The sequence below is a fragment of the Balaenoptera ricei genome, chromosome 5 (assembly GCF_028023285.1).
Source record: "Balaenoptera ricei isolate mBalRic1 chromosome 5, mBalRic1.hap2, whole genome shotgun sequence".
NCBI lineage: Eukaryota > Metazoa > Chordata > Mammalia > Artiodactyla > Balaenopteridae > Balaenoptera > Balaenoptera ricei.
Window position 1 is genome coordinate 121,190,707 of NC_082643.1, and position 19,714 is coordinate 121,210,420.

At 34.1% G+C, this 19,714-nt stretch overlaps 1 protein-coding gene across 1 annotated transcript in view; it reads left to right on the plus strand.

Moving 5' to 3' along the window:
* MYOZ2 (myozenin 2) overlaps positions 1–14,603 on the plus strand; it is a 34,839-nt gene extending 20,236 nt beyond the window's left edge. Inside the window, exons 4-6 of the mRNA XM_059923518.1 lie at positions 1,637–1,766; positions 6,682–6,865; positions 14,175–14,603. Coding sequence (XP_059779501.1) covers positions 1,637–1,766; positions 6,682–6,865; positions 14,175–14,409 — 549 coding nt within the window. The 3' untranslated portion in view covers positions 14,410–14,603. The remainder of the gene's footprint in view (positions 1–1,636; positions 1,767–6,681; positions 6,866–14,174) is intronic.
* The last annotated feature ends 5,111 nt before the right edge of the window (positions 14,604–19,714 follow it).

Below are 19,714 nucleotides of genomic sequence, written 5' to 3' on the forward strand. Positions count from 1 at the left end.
TGCTGAAGCCCGAGCGCCTAGAGCCCGTGCTCCGCAACAAGAGAAGCCACCACAATGAGAAGCCTGCGCACCGCAACCAAGAGTAGCCCCCGCTCGCCATTAGAGAAAGCCCGCTCGCAGCAACGAAGATTCAATGCAGCCAAAAATAAAAATAAATAAATTAAATAAATAAAATTAAAAAAAAAAAAGATACTAACCCAGTCAATTAAAGTTGAACACTTAAGAGCTAAATTCAAAACATGGAAAACTGATGTATCTGAGTATAGCATTACTCATCTCTAGAAATTGTTTCTTATCGCCTATTGAATAAAATGCAAACTTTTATGCCCAGTAATCAAGACTCTGTACTCACCTAGTTGATGTTGCCTCTCATGCCTTCTTGCATGGCTCCACAAGCCAGCTTACCCCTACTAACATTGCCCTACTCGTTTCCACAGCAACTTTACCAGGGTGCTGCCTAGAGTAAGGTGAAGTTAAAAGGCACCTGGAGAGTGGCTGTGGGTGGGAGAAGCCTGAAAACGCAATAAACTTTATTTTCTTCATAATTTTGTCAGGTGAGGCCTTAATTTATGGCCTTTAATTATAGTATTTGGATTTTAGGACAAAATAGTCTTTTATCCTCACATTTCTATAAAGTTGAGTAAGTATTAAACTATAAAATTGTACTTTATCTTATCATCTTATAAATAAATACAGAAATGAAAAAATATTTTAAAATACTTTCTGCTTATGTCACACAGAAGAAAGTCAAAATTGGTCTTTATTTGCTATGGTTTTCAATAAATTTTTCCTTCTAAAGTTAAAAGATGGATTTGACTTTACGCACTTCTTAAATAGATTGGCTTTTTAAAAAGTATATATATATATTTCTCATATATAATTAAAACAATACTTTACCATAGAGATAAGTCCTAGCCATATTTCTGAGGATATAACCTATTACAATGTCTGTTTTTCTCTGTTAAAATGCAAACTGACTGTTTTTAAAGTGCTATATTGCCATAGAATAAATCCTAAATTATAAGAGTAAAACAAATTCACCTAAAACTTTAAAGACAAATGCTCTTCTAAGCATTTTATTTTCTAGAAACCCCAAATTCTTCCTTCTATAAGTTCATGCAGCTTAGAGTGCAAATATTTTTTGTTATACATGACTGCTGTCCAAATTTCAGATTAAATTTTAAAACAAGGCATATTAAAGCATATCATTAAATCCCAAGTATAAATAAAATAGTAATGTAAAAATGACTAAGCCGTATGTTTGGCAAGTATGCTGTATGATATTAAATTAGTAAAGACTTAAAAATTAAATACTTAGATTTCCCTTTTAGGTATGTTGTGAATAGCAAATTACATAATTGATACAAAGCCCTAGACACAGTGCCTGGCACACAGTAAGTCTCAATTAATTAAGTGGATTGCCATCACAAAACAGATCTTAGATTGGTATCAGTAAAATTTCTCATTCAATAGCTCAACTAATTACAATATAAATTATTGAGACCTCATGTATCAATGAAGTGGCATTGTATTTAAATTCTAAGTATACAAATGGCATCTTGCACATATGATATCTCCTATTAGTGTATCTAATATTTTTGAGTATTCAGTTGAGTTTACTTTTGATCAAATACAGCACAATATTGCCATGCAGAATGAGAAATTGGATGGAAGCAACTTGGAAAGTGGTTCACAGCAAGCCCCATTTACTCCTCCTAACACCCCGGATCCACGAAGTCCCCCAAATCCAGAAAACATTGCACCAGGTAACTAATCCCCTTACAAATAGAACAATAAAGTTGTTATGCACTTAAATATATGACTCAAGTCATTTGGATTCTTTAGTAAATGGTATCTAAGTGATACAGCTTTTCTCATTATATATCTACTTTGTAGATAAGTTCAGGACAAATGTAAAGATTTAGACCTAGAGGAGTCTTGTAAAACATTTACAGGAGTCTTACGTTCTTTCAGATGGTCCATTGTATTTGTTGGCAATCACCTATTATATTAAAAATTAAGTTGTTTGTAATTATACTGAAATCCTATTTGTATAGAACTGTACAATTTATGAAGTGCTATGATATATATTTGTCTAACTTAATAATAACTCTATGACATTTATTATAATCCTCATTTTACAAATTAAGAACCTGAGGTTGTGAATAGCTATAAGCCAATACTGACTGTTCAAGAATTAAATCCAGATCTGGTACCAAATTTACAGATGTCTCATGTGAAGCGACCTTGTGGAGATTGCTTTTGTTATTTTCTGCTCTCTTACAGAACCTTAAATGCAATCCTTTAATACTGTATATTTGTTTATTATCTTAAAAGAGAAGCAAATGCTATCCAAATCAGTATATGTTACTTAGAAGTATTGTTTGATTTTGAAATATTCAATCAGAAAAATTATCTGATCTATTTAGACAATAACTTTTCAAAATAACTTAAAGCAAATACCTTTAAGTTTTTCCTCAAGAGTAATGTATCAAGTAGGTTTATAAAATTTTCAACTACTTTTATATTGAAATTAGCAATACCTATGTCATATGTTTGTAAATTAAACAGTAAATTTAGCAAGAGTACTTCTGGAAATCTTCTCAAATAGCAATAGTGTTTTTGAAAATATATAAGTAAAGCAACTGTATAATATTAAATCTTATTTAAAAGTAAGTTGAATGTCAGTCACTGATGAGTTTAGACTTATCAGGACGTTCTTATTGAACACAATGAGAAAAGGTATTGACAGACATAATAAAGTAACATTGAAGGGAATCAAATACACAATTATAATGCACAGAATTCTGAAGTGAAGCATTATAATAGAGTTCTCAAATAGCTTTACAATTTTAAGTTCTCAAATACAACATTAAGCAAATGGGGGAAAAACAAGCTTTAGAATCAGACAGACCTGGGTTCAACCTGCAGGCTTCTTTCATCTCTGTCCATTTTACTACTGTGTTGGGAAGGAAAATAAATCTCTTTGAGTCTCAGTTTTCTCCATCTGTAAAATAAGGAAAATAAATCTCACTGCACATGGTCGTTGTGAGAATTAAATGTGAAAATTTAAGTATAGTCCCTAACATATAATAAAGTACTCAGTTAAAATTAATCCTTTCCCTACACACCTTTAATTCTTAATACTCAACAGACTATATATATATTCTTTTAGCTCCAACCACTATATTGCAACCTCCTGCTTTCTAATGTTTGGAATGGTATGGTTTTTTTTTTAATAGGAAACAGAAGACATATAGAAAAGTTTATGTTGATTCAATCTGGTACTCCCATTACTAAGTTAAAATGTTTATTATTAATCATTATCATAAACTATGAAATTGCAAAAGGAATAGAAAAATTCATCTCTACCCTCAAGGAATCATACATAGGGAGACAGGACAAATGTCCACACTATATTTGTAGTCTCATTTTCTCTCTGCATATATAATTCAATATCATATGTACATTTTATTTACCATCAGGAATCTATCTATCAATATCTATCTATCTATGTATATATAGAGAGAGATAGAGAGAGAGAGGAAAATTTTGAAAATACAAATTCATATAGCTATTTAAAGCTAAACATTCAATTGTTAAATATTTGGATATGTCTGTGTAATATAGACTAAGAAAAGGGAGAGTTTGGAGGTTATCAGATAGCTTGTGATGAAGCAAGAGTAATGGATCCTTCCTTCTTGGTCGATGAGTTGAAAAGTATAACAAATTCAGGGAGCAAATTGTAGCTTATCCCAATTTAGCAAAAATTTTTATTGATTAACCTACTATGTCTCCACAAGCCAACTTATCTCAAATATGAATTAATAAGTCTTACGATGCCATAATACTGTAGGAATGAAGTTCCTTTGAATTTAAATCAGTTATATTAAAAATATATTTAAAAATCAAACAAAAATGTTGGCATGTAGCATTGTTGAATTGTATTATTTCTGAGAGGTTAAACATATGTGAATTCTTTCTTGTAAATAATTCAGCATATCAAAAAAGAAAAAAGTTATTAGTTAATTCTATTAAAAAATTTGAAAACCTGGAATATTCAAAAATGTGAAAAGATTAGACCATTTATAGTACCTCAAGTCAATAAATTATTATTAGATTATTACAAAACCCTTAAAATGATCATGAACATGATGCAGAAGCTTTCAAAAGTATTTCAAACAAAATTGATTTGCAATAAAATACAAGATTCCATGTGCACTAGAATTATAGTTATGTGATCATTATGCTTATAGGTGAAGAAAAACTGGGGAAAATTTGTGTTTTGGTAGTGGGATTTCAATAAGTTTTTTAAAATACAGAATTTTAAAATTTCCAATTTCTATATGGTTGACTCTGATCAATTTTAGGAAAGGAATAGGAAATAAAATGTGGTAGTCATGGTAATAGAGTTATGTATACTATACAAAGGAAGGACATGGGAAAAGGTAACTGTGCTTTCCTGGGAAAGTCAGGAGTGAATAAACAGAAGTGATAACCTCAAGCTAAGGCTTAAAATAGCAATTTGTAGGTGACAAGAGTTAGAGAGAGTATTCCAGGCACAGGGAGCAAATGGAACAAGCAGGGAGGCATAACGGGACACAAGCTTCAAGTAGATCCACAGTTCTGGAACATAAAATGTGAGAGGAGAGGGCAGGAGATGAGGCTGGCTGGACAGTTAGGTAGGGCCATTTGTGTCATACTGAATAGTCTTTTTTTTTGGCCGCACTGCATGGCTTGTGGGATCTTAGTTCCCCGACCAGGGATTGAACCCAGGTCATGGCAGTGAAAGTGCTAACCAGTGGACCACCAAGGAATTCCCTTGCTGAGTAGCTCTGATTTTTGCCCTGGGGAGCCATTATAGAACCTGGAGTAAGGGAAGTGAGTGACCTGATAAAGTTTTCCACTTAAAAAGGTCACTCAGGCAGCAACAGGGAGGTGCCTGGATGAAGGGTTGAGAGCTAAAGGATTAGTATGAAGGCTACTGTGAAAACCCAGGCAAGAGATGCGCAGGGCCTGAACCAGGCAGGTAAAAATGGAAATGAGGAGGAAAGAGGTAATTTGCTAGAACAAGATCTCCCAATGTTCTGTTTGCAAATCACTTGCATACAATTTGTAAGCAATACCTGAAACTTCCTGTCTTTGGAGGGAAGACTCCATTATCAGCATTTTAAGTAGGTGCCCAAGGTGATTCAGAAACACAAAGTTGAGAGCCCTTATTTTAGGAATCCTCAAGTATAGTTGGTAATACTTATTGATTTGTTGTGGGAATGAGGAATTGTCTAGGACAGTGCTTCTGTCTTGGACATCTGAGGGTAGTGATAACATTTGCTAAGATGACCAATATACAAAAAGAAGCAGGATGTATTGGAAAACGGATGCATGTAGGTCTAGATAGGTTATAAAGGGTGCCAGGAGAGTATTAATTTGGACAAATATAATAGGTAGTTGAATAGAAGGGCCTGGAGATCAAAAACAAACCTTGGAATCATCAATATGTAGGTCACAGTTAAAGCCAAGAATATAAATGAAATTTTCTAGGCAGAGTGTATAGTCTAAGAAAAGAGCTTTGAGTAACACCAACACTTAAGTGGCAAGTGGAGAGAAGCAGCCTACCGAAGAGACTACCATTTGATACCGGAGACAATCAGAAGAAAATTAAATTACTGCAAACAAATAACTGTCTACTGGTGAAATTATCAAGAGTTTTTGGAAAAGAAAAAGTAATTTTTAGTGTAAAAAAAGGATAGGCATGGTTTGACAGAAGAAAATAGAAAACATTTTAGAGAAGGAAAAGAGCATCAGGGAAACCCAAAAGTAGGAGTGATCACATGGTAGAGGTTGTGACATGGTGGAAGAGAGGATTATATGAAAGACATAACTAGGTGCTATGGTAGTATAGCTGGAGAGTAAACAGCTGTGCCTTTGAAGACTTGAAGAATGTCACTTAATGCATGTGAAAATGGTTTCACATTTATGCCAGGAATGTGTGTGACTTTTAAATGGTACTTACAGAAAATTTCTAGCTCATGTGAGAATAAATTGAGGAGGTGAGACTGGAAGCAGAAAAGTTAGAAATCCTCAGGAACAAAGTAAACAAGGGATGGACACATCAGGGAATAAGAAGGGCCTGATTAAGACAGTGGAAACAAATTGCTTCACCATTTTGAAGCTTAAACATTTTACAGACCACTCAGAAATTTAGGATAGTCAACACCTGAACATTACTTCTAAAGAATCAGCTCCACAGGAGGGAGATTTTGTCTTCATTGGTATTTCCCCAGAACCTAGACCACAGTAGACACTCAATTTACATTTCTAAATTAATCCATTAAGTGTGGTATATAAGGCCTAGTATAAATTAATATAAGGGGCACAATTTTTAAAAAATTAAGTTAATAGTTTCATTGAACAAATATATACTGAGATAGTCAAGGAAAAAATTAACTATGATTTGGTAAAATTAAACACTAAATGGTTTCTTTTGAAAATTCCATAAATTAAAAGGGGTTTAAAAATGTCTCACACTTTCAGACTACTCTTTTCTGAGAGATCATAAAAAGAATGCATTCTTCATAAATTTACCCCTGCATGAAAAATTAAACATGGGAAAATGTTAGGTGGAGTTTAGTAACTCTTAGGTACTCTATGTTTACTTATTCTTGCAATATTTTTCCAAAGGATATTCTGGACCACTGAAGGAAATTCCTCCTGAAAGATTCAACACCACAGCTGTCCCTAAGTACTACCAGTCACCCTGGGAACAGGCCATTAGCAGTGATCCGGAGCTTTTAGAGGCTTTATACCCTAAACTTTTCAAGCCTGAAGGAAAGGCAGAACTGCCTGATTACAGGAGCTTTAACAGGTAATTCAATTATCCTGGGTGACACTTTGGCATGCAATACCAAGACTTTTATATCACGGTATGGAGAACTGAATCTTCTGGTAGAAAAAAATTTTTAAAGACTCTAAATAGCAATATATAATATCTCCTTAGCCTAGGCAAAGACACATTTTTGCAATATTATTAATATGTCAAACCTTAGTCCCTTTTTAGTATAACAATGAATGCTATAATTCAGAAACAATCACTAAGATCATCTCCCATATTATAAAATGTTATTTTAATAATAATTTCTAATTTGCAGGTTGATTATTAGTTTATGTGTTGCTCCAAATGACAAAGCTGTTCAAGAATTTCAGAAATAATTTGCATGCAGGACTATGAGAATTACCATCTAACTCTAGGTTCCAATTTATATTTGCGTAGGCTTTAAGCCAGATTAAAGGTAATTTAGGGCCAAGACTCCAGCACATGTACACACCAATACTTATTCTACCAAAAATACTGCCAAATAATATCTGCATTATAGTTTACACAATGGACATTTATTTTTCCCTGTTATCCATTTTTTATAATTTCCATATATTTTTAATGGTCTCATAATCCATTCTTTGACCACTAGATTTTCATTTTAGAGTAAAATATCTCCAGTATCCTGTCTCACACCCACTCAATTTATAGGCCGCTTAGTGATTATTCACTTAAAAATTAATAAATTAAGGAGTAAATTTTTGATTTACAAAAGAATGCCACAAAGGCTGCATTTAAATAGTGACCTTCCTTAGTACTTTTCAAATTATTGTACTATTAACATTTTAGTTTTCACATATTGCTATAGTAATAGTATGAGTAGTACATCTATTATTAGTAATACATCTACTAGCATTACATCTAGTACTACTAGCATTATTAGTAATGTTAATAGTATTAGTACTACATCTATTGCATAAATGAGGTATACCATAGAGTTTAAGGAGGGTTTGAGGTATGGCAAAGAAAGGATGTTGAAAGCCCATTCTAATCAATGATATAATTTTTTTCAAAAATGAGAATATAGAAAATTATAAAAGTAAAACACTAGGAAAAAATGGAAACTAATGGAATACTTGAGGCTTGTTTTTGAGATTAGTGCTTTAGAGATGCCATATGACTTCTGTATACCTTGTGGCTTCAGTACCCCATACCTGCTGAGCAGCTTGCTTCCAGTTCTACAAACACACTATAGTATCTGGGTTGGTTATAAAGAGATGCCTATTGATTGTATAAAGACCACGTGAGTGCTATAACAATGAACACAATACTATATAATTAGGTAATGTAGCTCCCTGTGTTAAATCAAGGCTTTTGTAAATGTAACACTGTATGTGTGTGTGAAAGGGGCAGGGGGGAGAGAACTTAACTTGCTAGTAGTTCTCCTTTACCTGAGAAAATTTTATTTGACTATATCTATTTTTTTCTTTTTGTAAAAACAAATGAGAACAACAGAGACAGGGAGAGGAAGGAGGAGGAAATAAGTAGTTTACAAATATTCTCAAAGTCTTTTGCAAAGAGTAAAATAATGCTCTTTGGTAGCCCCATATTATTATACATAATTACTAGATATTGTTAATAAAGCATGTAAGAGTGAGATACAGTCTTATAGCCTTCAGCAGTGGTAATGACTGGATGAGAATGGGCTCCCAAGTCTAATCATAATTTCAAAATAGCCCATAGTTTAATACAACTTTGTATTCTTATGCTCATTTTGAGATATTTAAATATTTATGTTATATTTAAATAACACTATATTAAACCTATGTAACAGGTGAGGAAAAGTAAACTAGGAGCAAGGAGGTTTCCAGCTCTGCTTCAAAGAGCTGTATGACTTTGGGTATGTCACTTAACCTTTCCTTGTTTAATTTCCTCATCTGTAAATACATTGTGAGATTATATGATTAAGTACCTTTAAATATATTACATGCGTTATCTATTTAGTAGAGCAATTTATTTTAACTTCTATACAACCATTTTACATAATTTTTTACCTTATAGAATAATCAGTAATTATTATGGGTGTTTTATATGTCCAGCACTATTAATTTTTACAAATGCAAACCAATTATTCATCAATTGAAATAAACAACAAAGCACATATTAACTGAATCTGAGTGAAACAAGCTTGTTAGTCACTACATAGATGATAAAGTGTAAAAATTATTTTAAGTCAGATCTATGTTTGAAGAAATTATGTTACGGGAATCACAGAGATGCACAGTGATCTTTTTGTAGAATATTCCAAATCTTTCAGTGGAATTTTTTGCTTCACTAACTAAAACTTGAAACTATTTTCAGAGATCTTAAAAATCTTACAAATAGTCTCTCACTTTGAATGCTTAACATCTCTGTTAAAAGATTTTCTTTACTTTGTGTCCAAGGGCAATAAAAATTTAAACAGGATATAGTCTCAATGGTGCCAAAGAAAAGAAAACTCTGCTTTTCAAAGAGCAACCTTTCACTGCATAAGTGGTAGGAGGTAGGAGATGGGTGATGAACGGAAGGGAATGTTTTCATTTACAGAAGAAAATGACCCACAAATTGGGTGGGAAAAACAAAACAGAACTGGATAAAAAGGGAAAAGCTAATGCACTAAATGCCAAACCCAAATACTGGATTTCAGTGGCACGGGAACATTTCCTTTTTCATTTAATTCAGAAAAAAATAAATAAATGAATAAAGGTGATTTCTGGAATTAATAAATACAAGATTAATTGACCAAATTCAGCCTAAATCTAGAAATGCTCAACTCCAGCCTCTTGTATCCAATGGATAACCATATACTCTTAAACTCCCGCAAATGAATGTATGTCTTGTGCAATTGCTGGGGGCCCCACAATTGAAAAGCCCATGGCTGGTTTAATGTTTTGCTTTAATGTTTGAAATTCTTAACAATTTTTTAACAAAGGGGCTCGAGTTTTCATTTTGCACTGTGCCCTACAAAATTATGTGGCGGGTCCTGATCCCAGGTTCCAAACTTTACCCTAATCTCCTCTGCATTCAGGAAATTTTTCCCTTAAAGTAACTATATTGGTCCATACGTGTTTTTTTTCCCCCTCACGTTTCACTCTTCTCTTGTCTGTGAGTTCATTGAGGTTAAGACCTACTACAATCTTTGAATTCCTAGCATATAGCAGAGTGTCTAGATATAATAAGCAATCAGTAATTTGTTAGATGAATAAATGACTGAATCAACAAATGAACAAACTATTGCTTTACAGTGGTAGATTTCTAAAATGACAAAATATTGTCTTGGACATCTTGGACATCCAAGAATAAGAAGTTTTACTTATATACTGAGTCAAATTTGAGTCATAAAGACTCTTCAATTCACTAAATCACGTGACAAAATGTGGGACATTAATCACCTAGTTACATCACGAATGTGATAGCAACCTGGTTTGACATCATTTAGACACAGCCACATGGTTGAGATTCCTAAATATACTGCTCTACTTAGAAAGTGATCTCAGAAGGCCCAATACTCCTTAAGAATTATCTTGTGCAGGTACGATATAAGGTAGTATAGAAGAGAAGGCCTTCAGTGAGTCTGGATGCCTAGATTTAAATCCTGATTCTACACCTTACTAGGTGGGTGACTTTGGGCAAGTCATTTAACTATCTGTGCTTCAGTTTCATCCATTAAATGGGGATATAAAAAGAATCAACTCATAAGGTTGTTGTGAGAATTTAATGAGACAATCATGTAAAGCTTGGTACTCAAAGTGTGGTCAGACCAGCTGTGCTGGCATCACCTGGGAACTGGTTAGAAATGCAGAATCTCAGGACACACACTAGATTGACTGAATTAGCATCTGTACTTTAACAAGATCCCAAGGTGACTCCTATACCAAAAGAGTTGAGAAGCACTTAAAACAGTGTCAGGCGCACAGTACCCTGTCAATAAATATTAGCTTTCATTATTACTATGCCTTCTGAAGTTTAACAGTCATAAAGCACCTGACTGATGATCTAAATTCTTAAAGTTCTTTTCCTAAACAATCTCTCTCACCTCCAGAGTAATGGTTTTAGGCCCTGGATGTGAAAGTTTATACTGATATGATTGCTGAAATACTACATTAGACTGAGGTTACTGCATCAGTCAGTGATCTGTTTTTATCCATATCTTCCACAGCAATTTGGGGAAAATATTATAAGGTCAGTTATCTTGAGAACAGATGCAATAGAAAGTAAAACATACTGTTCTTCAGAAGGGAGCAAAACACTGGAAGACAAGAAAATTATGGGCACTGAAGATCTTATCTGGCTCTCCCTCTTCTTCCCCAGTACTATTCCTGTCATCACTTTTTGGTGGTTTAAGTATCCATGTAAATGATCCACTGAACTCTCAGCCCTTTCAAGTCCTTGACTGTCTTGCTTTTAAGGATCCGTTTCTCGATCCCACCTTAGTCACTCTTGGCTTTTCTTAAAGTTTGTCACTACCAATACCTACCATCACCTTCAAAATCTCAATTTCAAGCATCCCACTCTCTACCACATTTTATCTTTATTTTTCATTTATTCTTTATTTCAATAATGTTTCAATTCCACACATCAAAGCCATCTCATTTTTCAAAGTCTATCAATCATTTTCTCCTTACTTTATCAGACTCCATGGTCCCTCACTATTATCACCCAGAAATTAAGATATTCAAGAAAGATCATAGGTGATTGAGCTTTGAAGAAAATCAGATCTCTTCCTGGCTTTAAAATAGTCTCTGCAATACTGGAAAATCTATATAGACTTGCCAATTCCATTGTCCAAAAGTTTATAAGAATCTTCTAGGTACAATACATTATACAAGTACATATATTGAGTAAGTTACAAAGATACATCAGAGAGAATTCCAGTCCTCTTGGAGTGCAGGCTGGTAAGAAATACGACAGACAGACCAGTGGATATAATGAAAGATGGAAAATAGGGTTACAGGGGAGGTAAAAATAGAGTCCATGGAAACTTAGGGGAGAAAGAGCTTATTTCTGGCTGTGGAAGATCAGGGAAAGCTTCAATAAGAAAGTTAAATTAGTAAATACTTAAATATAAATTACTTACATAACATACTTAGAACTTAAAGAACTTAAAGGGGATTTAGAAATGTAGTAGTAAGGGTCAGAGCACTCCAGGCAGAGAAAAATGAATATAAGTAAAGGCAATGAGGTTGGAAAGCATAAGGAAAAGAGCAAGCAGTGTATCAGTTTGACTGGAACAAAGAGTATACGAAAGTGAATAGGGAAAAACCAGCATGGACCTTTCCATTGGGATGTCAAAGTAATTTTTTCCACACGTACACCAAACCTGTTCCTCTTTGTCTTCTATCTGCCAGTTGCTGAAACTCTAAACCTAGGAGTAATTCTTGATTTCTACATTTCTCTCACAATTTTTATCCAATTTGTCAGCAAATCCTGTTGACTCTACCCATAGAACACATCTTGAAACCACCCACTTCTTCAAGGAAAACACCTAAAATCCAAGCTGCCATAATTTCTCACTTGAATTGCTACAATATCTTCCCTTCTTCCATTCTTGTCCACCTATAATTGTTCAGATAGTAACAGCTGCCAGAGTGATCTTTATAAAAATTTAATCAGATTATACTTACCACTCCCCTGTTTAACACCTTATGATGGCTCCCTTTCACACTTAGAATGAAATCCATATTCCTTTTTGGACAAAGTTCCACACAATCTACCTCTCTGTCCTCTCTCCCTTCTGCCATCCCCCTCACCTGTCTATCAACATAGGCCTTCTTTCTTTTCCTGAAAAAATCAACATTATTTCTGCCTTAGATTCTTTGCATTAGCTACTCCCTCTACCTGAAATGCTGAAGTGCTTCAGCCATACGGTCCATGGCTAACTTCTGACCTCCAGATGGCAGTTTAAATGTCACCTCTTCAGAGATGTCTTCTCTACCTATCTGGTCATTCAGTTGTGCCCTATTATATCATCCTATTTTAATCTTCTCATAGCTCTTGTCATTATTGGATATTTGTCTATATGTTTATGTTTTTTAAAATGTATTAGTTTTTTATTGACGTATAGTTGACTTACACTTTTTTTTTCATCTGTAATCCACTGTTGTTTTTTTTTTTTTATTTCTATTTTTTTAACATCTTTATTGGAGTATAATTGCTTTACAATGGTGTGTTAGTTTCTGCTTTATAACAAAGTGAATCAGCTATACATATACATATATCTCCATATCTCCTCCCTCTTGCATCTCCCTCCCACCCACCCTATCCCACCCCTCTAGGTGGTCGCAAAGCACCGAGCTGATCTCCCGGTGCTATGTGGCTGCTTCCCACTAGCTATCTATTTTACATTTGGTAGTGTATATATGTCCATGCCACTCTTTCACTTTGTCCCAGCTTACCCTTCCCCCTCCCCGTGTCCTCAAGTCCATTCTCTACGTCTGCATCTTTATTCCAGTTCCGCCCCTAGGTTCTTCATGACCTTTTTTTTTTTTTAGATTCCATATATATGTGTTAGCATACAGTATTTGTTTTTCTCTTTCTGACTTACTTCACTCTGTATGACTCTGTTTATGTTTTTTAATTGCCTGTCTCCTTCGCCAGAATATAAAAGCTTAGACTCTGACTACATTGTTCACTGGTATACCCCCAGCACTTAGAACTGTGCCTGGCACTGAGTGAATGAATAATTAATGGCTAAATCAAACAAAGCTAGAATGTTACATGGGATCTTGGATGCCAAGGTAAGGAAGGTGGACTTTATTCAGACAAGTAGAAGGATTCTGAGGTTTCTGAGATAGAGGTGGAAAGATGCAAAGATATACCTCTTGCCCTCAAAGAGTTTAAAATTCAGAGATGACCCAAACAAAATCGTATTCTGAAAAAGAGAAGCTAACAATACAAAGTACCATATTATAAGCACTAAATGACTGACATAAGACAATCAACGTGACAGGAATTTGGTTAAGAAAGGGAGTGAGGGCTGGTGGAGAGGAGGCACGGAGGAAATATCTTAAGCAAGTATAACATTGTCAGCAAAGGCGCAAAGGCAAGAAATGTTGTGATGTCCAGGGAACAGATTAGTTCAGTCCAAAACTAAGAGTATGTACATAAGGACTTTACACCAATTTATTATCAAATATCCGTTTTATCATAAAGGCATGGTCCTTGAATGGAAATGCTTGCTTCAGAGGTCAAAAACTGAAACCCTACTAAGAATATAACACAACAACATGCCCATAAGACCATGCATTAAATTGTTTTCTATTTTCTGGCAAATAAATTTGAATATTAATTAATTTATTCTTTTTCTTTCCATTTCTCACAGAGTTGCCACCCCATTTGGAGGTTTTGAAAGAGCATCAAAAATGGTTAAATTTAAGGTTCCAGATTTTGACCTATTATTTCTAACAGATCCCAGGTTCATGGCCTTTGCCAGTCCTCTTTCTGGAAGACGGTCCTTTAATAGGACTCCTAAGGGATGGATATCTGAGAATATTCCTATAGTGGTAACAACTGAACCTACAGAGGATACCACCATACCGGAATCAGAAGACCTATGAAAAGAAAGTTGTATGTGACACAAAAACCTGTGAACGTGAATGTTGCTGTTTTATTATTCTACTTACTTGCAAAGCCACTTACACTCTTCATTAGTAGCAATTATTTAATAGCAATTTAGCAATTTTCCTTTTATGACATTTAATTTCAATCTCAGATCAAAATCTAATAAATAATTAAAAATCTTATTTTAAAACCTTTTAAGTCACTTGTCTTTATTCATAATCTTGTTTTCACCTGGTCTAAGCAATCCAGCCTTTTAACTGAGAAAGTCCAGAAAAGTTACTGACAACAAAGGGTTTCATCTTTGTTGCCTTCAATATAAGCTATTACTGAATAAGTTTTTCAAATGGATCTAGAATCAAAATATAGTGCAAGATATTTAGATTAATTCAGAGTTTTATTTAAGGGATGAAAGCTATGGAAGTTGATATACAAATATTATTGATGGAGAGAAGGGCTGGGTTCTTCTTTTCTGACAAGCTTCCATGATAAAATAACTTGTCTAGATGAAGTCTTTTCATTAGTCATTCTCAGAATTTCTAAAGTATTTTGTATGTTTCAATGTGCTTTGAATCATTAGGTAATTGTTCCAGATGGCATTCGCCAGAGTTCAATTGGGTTATTATTTTTGTTTAGTATTAAGTCAAGGAGACTGAGAGACAATGACTCAAAGAACGTCATACTATTGCAGTTTTCATGATCAAGGTATACTTGGAATTCAAGTTCCACAATGTTGTGTGTTGATTAGGTTCAACTTTATGTATGCATTTTTAGAAGAGTAATAACAAAATACATGCTAATATACATATAAATAAATATATGTATACGACAGGGGGACAAAGAGAGTGTGTAATTTGAATTGGCAGCTTTCTTTGCTGAAACTTTAAATTTTGCTCAAATCCTTAAGCACTAGGGAGTATATGCCATAAAACACAAATAAAAACAAGAAATGGAAGAACACGAAAGCATTTGAAAGTAATATAGCACACATCTATCATGAAATATAATAATATATTTGTATAAAAGACTCAAACTAATATAAAGTTATAGATATATCTTACAATATGGTTGAAGAAATATATGCCATGGAACTGGTAAGACATAAATATCAATTCTTCCCATTTCAATTCAGTTAAAAGTTCTGTGATAGACGTTTATACCAGAGAAGAAATGTCTCATCCATAGAAAACTATCTACCACATTAAGTTTAGGAGATTGGAAGAAGGCAAGTGTATAAGAGAGTAATGAAAATGCCATGTAGCAACATCGCATATTTACAAAAGGATCTGTATGTAATGTTGAAATTGGTGGTTGTTTTGATCATCTTCTAGTCTTTACAAATTTGCTTATGAAAAATGCAGTCCCTAGAAAGGAACAGTATCTTACTTATGCATATTATCAGTGTAGAGAATTTGTATAATCTAAAATATATCTTTAAGATATCTTAGTTTCAGGGGAAGCAGGGGGTGGTAGGGGTGGTGTTGGTGGGATGAACTGGGAGATTGGGATTGACATGTATACACCAATATGTATAAAATTGATAACTAATAAGAACCTGCTGTATAAAAAAATAAAATTCAAATATAAAAAAACAAACAAAAAACCCAAAAAAAGATACCTTGGGCTTCCCTGGTGGCGCAGTGGTTGAGAATCTGCCTGCCAATGCAGGGGACACGAGTTCGATCCCTGGTCCGGGAAGATCCCACATGTGGCGGAGCAACTAAGTCCGTGCACCACAGATACTGAGGCTGCACTCTAGAGCCTCCGTACCACAACAAAGAGTAGCCCCCACTCACCGCAACTAGAGAAAGCCTGCATGCAGCAACAAAGACCCAATGCAGCCAAAAATAAATAAATAAAATAAATAAATAAATAAAGTTATATTAAAAAAAAGATATATGTTTTGGTATTTACCTGTTTTAAAATAACAATGTTGGCATCTATGATAACTCTAGATATGAGGGTCCCATCATGCCATTTTTTGTTCATTTTAATCTTTTAATAAATAAAAAATTAGTCATATTCTATTATGCATTTTGATGAAATGGTTTAGTTCTTTATTAGCAATTTGAAATGTTACTATTTTTCATTAAACTGAAATTTTATTGCATTATTTTAACTATCTCCAAATAGTTAAACTCTATGCTCAGTGTCACCACTCTGTCAACCACCAAAAAGGGGCCAGCAATTAAATATGTTATAGAACAGTATTCTCTGCATCATAAAGGAGAATTTTAAAAGGGGGAATCTTAAGGTTTTTTTTTTAAGATTGGTTAGAAAATGATGGAATAGCCCTCTGCTTACTATCGTATTTCTTCCTTTCCTGGAAGTGTCTATTAATTCTAATTCAGTTGTCTGACACCTTTAGAAATGCCAAATTTCACAATCTGGTTGCTACACAATTAGAATTTGAAAGGAATTTTGAATGGGTTTTCCACTGACCTAAAAAGCAGCTAAATCTTTCAAAGTCTGAAGAAATATGATAGGCTTTTTAGAACAGCAGAAAGACTGTGGCATTTTTTCCACCCACATTTGTATACATGAAAAATGAAATAAAGGAGAAAAAAAATTAAAAGAAAAAGTAAATGAATGAAAATAATATTTGCCGATGGACTACTAATTGCCAAGCACAATATTCACTGGTTTATAAAGGCTATTTAATGTGTATTATTTTATTTTATTTTACTTTATGGCTGCGCCGCACGGCTTGTGTGATCTTAATTCCCCAAAAAGGGATTGAACCCAGGCCACCACAGTGAAAGCACCGAGTCCTAACCACTGGACCACCAGGGAATTCCCTATATTTTAAGTATTATTTTATTTTCATGATTACCCTGTGAGAAATGTATTATAATCTCCATTTTATATAAGAAAATTGAGCCTCAGAGAACTAAGGTGACTAGCTTAATTCTAGCTCCAAAGTAGAATAAATAGGTGAGTCTGGCTCTAAAATATATGCTCTAAGAACTCATGGTTCATAACTTCTCTTTCAGAATAATTTCAGCCTTAAACTATTTTATTATGTCTAGACAAATAATAAAAAATCTCCATTATATTAATTTTGGGAAAATATACCTATAAATTGAGTAATTTTAGAGTCACCCTCTAAAGTCATTCAGGCACTCATAATCATAAAAAGTTGAACTTTCAGACTTTCAAAGAAGCAATGTGCATGTTTAATTATGAAATTAGAGAAACACAAAATCATTCTCTGATTAAACCTGCTTGTTTCTGCTCAGCATTGTGCACACTTCTGATCGATGTAAAGTTTTTTTTTTTCTTTCCCCTGTAAGGGCAAAGAAGGGAGAAAGAAGAGGAAATAAAGAGGACAGAAATGCACAACACTAATAACCATAAGGCTGAACGAAATCATCTAGTGTGATAACACTCCAAAAACATTCCTTTAAATGGAAATGTTTTCTACTTTTCAAAACTTTAGAAGAATTTCCATTATACTGTTCAACAGACTGACTTCTGGGACATAAAATTTTATCTATTTTATTTAGCTAATTTCTTGATGATCAGCTGGCCAATTGTTTTCTGGATGACACTAGGTCTACATTAACAACTACAGCAATAGATCATTCTTGGCTTTTTTTTTTTTTTTAATATTTATGTATTTATTTGGCTGCATCAGGTCTTAGTTGTGGTACGCGGATCTTCGTTGCAGCATGCGGGATCTTTTAGTTGCGGCATGCGGGATCTAATTCCCTGATCAGAGATCAAATCCAGGCCCCCCTGCACTGGGAGTGAGGAGTCTTAGCCACTGGACCACCAGGGAAGTCCTCATTCTTGGCTTTTAACTCTCCACTCCCTTCAATCATTTCTCAAGGCTGGTATTTTCCATTTCTTAATATTTGAAAGGACTAGATAACTTAACTAATTATCGGTTATTACAAAATCAAGGCAAATATGGACAATAATTTTTAGTCAAAATGACCATTTATCCACCTAAAATTTTACATTTTCTAAGTAGACCAATTTATAAATGTTTTAGCAGCGTGGAAATGGAGGGAGCCAATTATGCTCACAAAGGCTGAAGTGGAGCAGAATGTCCAGTCGTGAGTGTGAAAAGAACATCCTGAACTTTCCAACTCAGGGCACAGCTGTACCAGCCGACTTATTAATTCTGGAATTTCCTCACTCTGCTGCTTATGCAAGATAAAACTTACATGACATCATTGCAGTTTCCCAGCCACAACTGCTTTTTATTAAGCTTAGGAAAGTATTGCTCTGAATGCCCCTTTTCTTATGAAAAATACTTTCAACCTCCACATGCTCTATTCTGTAGGAAGAAGGGCAGTTCACTTTCTATGAAAGGTGGAAGAGTGCCAGGCTTTTCCCAAAAGAACAAGCAAGGGGAATCTATTCCAAACTAACTGATCAAAGCACTTCACAAATATATCAAAGGATTTTTAGAAAATTATAATGCTTATAAAAGTTAAACTTTTCAGAACTAAGAAAAAAGTAAGTAAAATTGTGTAAGAATTTCAATGGCTTACACATTGAAGTACTGTTAGATAAATAAAAGGGTATGCCCCTACTTGAATTCCTTAAATAAAAGAACTAGATTTCAACTCAGGATATAAACTTTCTCTGACTTCTCAATATAATGTGATTTCAATAGGAAGATTGGGTACATATGGGCAAAGAGGGGGGGAAAAGTTATTTCTAAGAGGTTACAATTCAGTTTCAAAAACAATGTACTTATTATTCTGGATTGTGTAATATCTTGAAGCACATTTCAGTGACAACTTAGGCAGTGTAGGAGATGGTGACAGTTCAGGAAACAGAACTGGAAAGAGTCAGAAGGACAAAAGGTAAATTCAATTACTAACTGAAGAAATGGTATAGAAGCTGCAGCACTAGCAAAATAAATCTAAAAGAACAGGGGGAAAAAAGGAAGGCCAGAATGAAGCAGGCTGAAAGGAAAAAACTGCGATATCCTATGGTTTCTAGAGCCTTTTCCTTACCCCCTTTGAAGAAGTTTTGTTATATGTGTATCAATTGTCTAATGTGAATTGTCACCCAAAATAGATAACTCTCATTACATTTTCTTTAACAACACGCACTTATAAATTGCATATTAAAGCAGTTGTATTTAAATGTGCCAGCTATCTGCTAATCTACCACAAATAAGTAATATAATCTCAAGCAATTTACTTCACTCTGGAAGTTTTCTCCACCTATTTATGTGTTTCAAAGGCCACTTCTGCCTAAGACCTTCCCTGACCACCCTTACTTAAGAGAGCACACTTAAAACCCCTTATTGTGCTTTTATTTTTCCTTTATAGTCCTTATTAT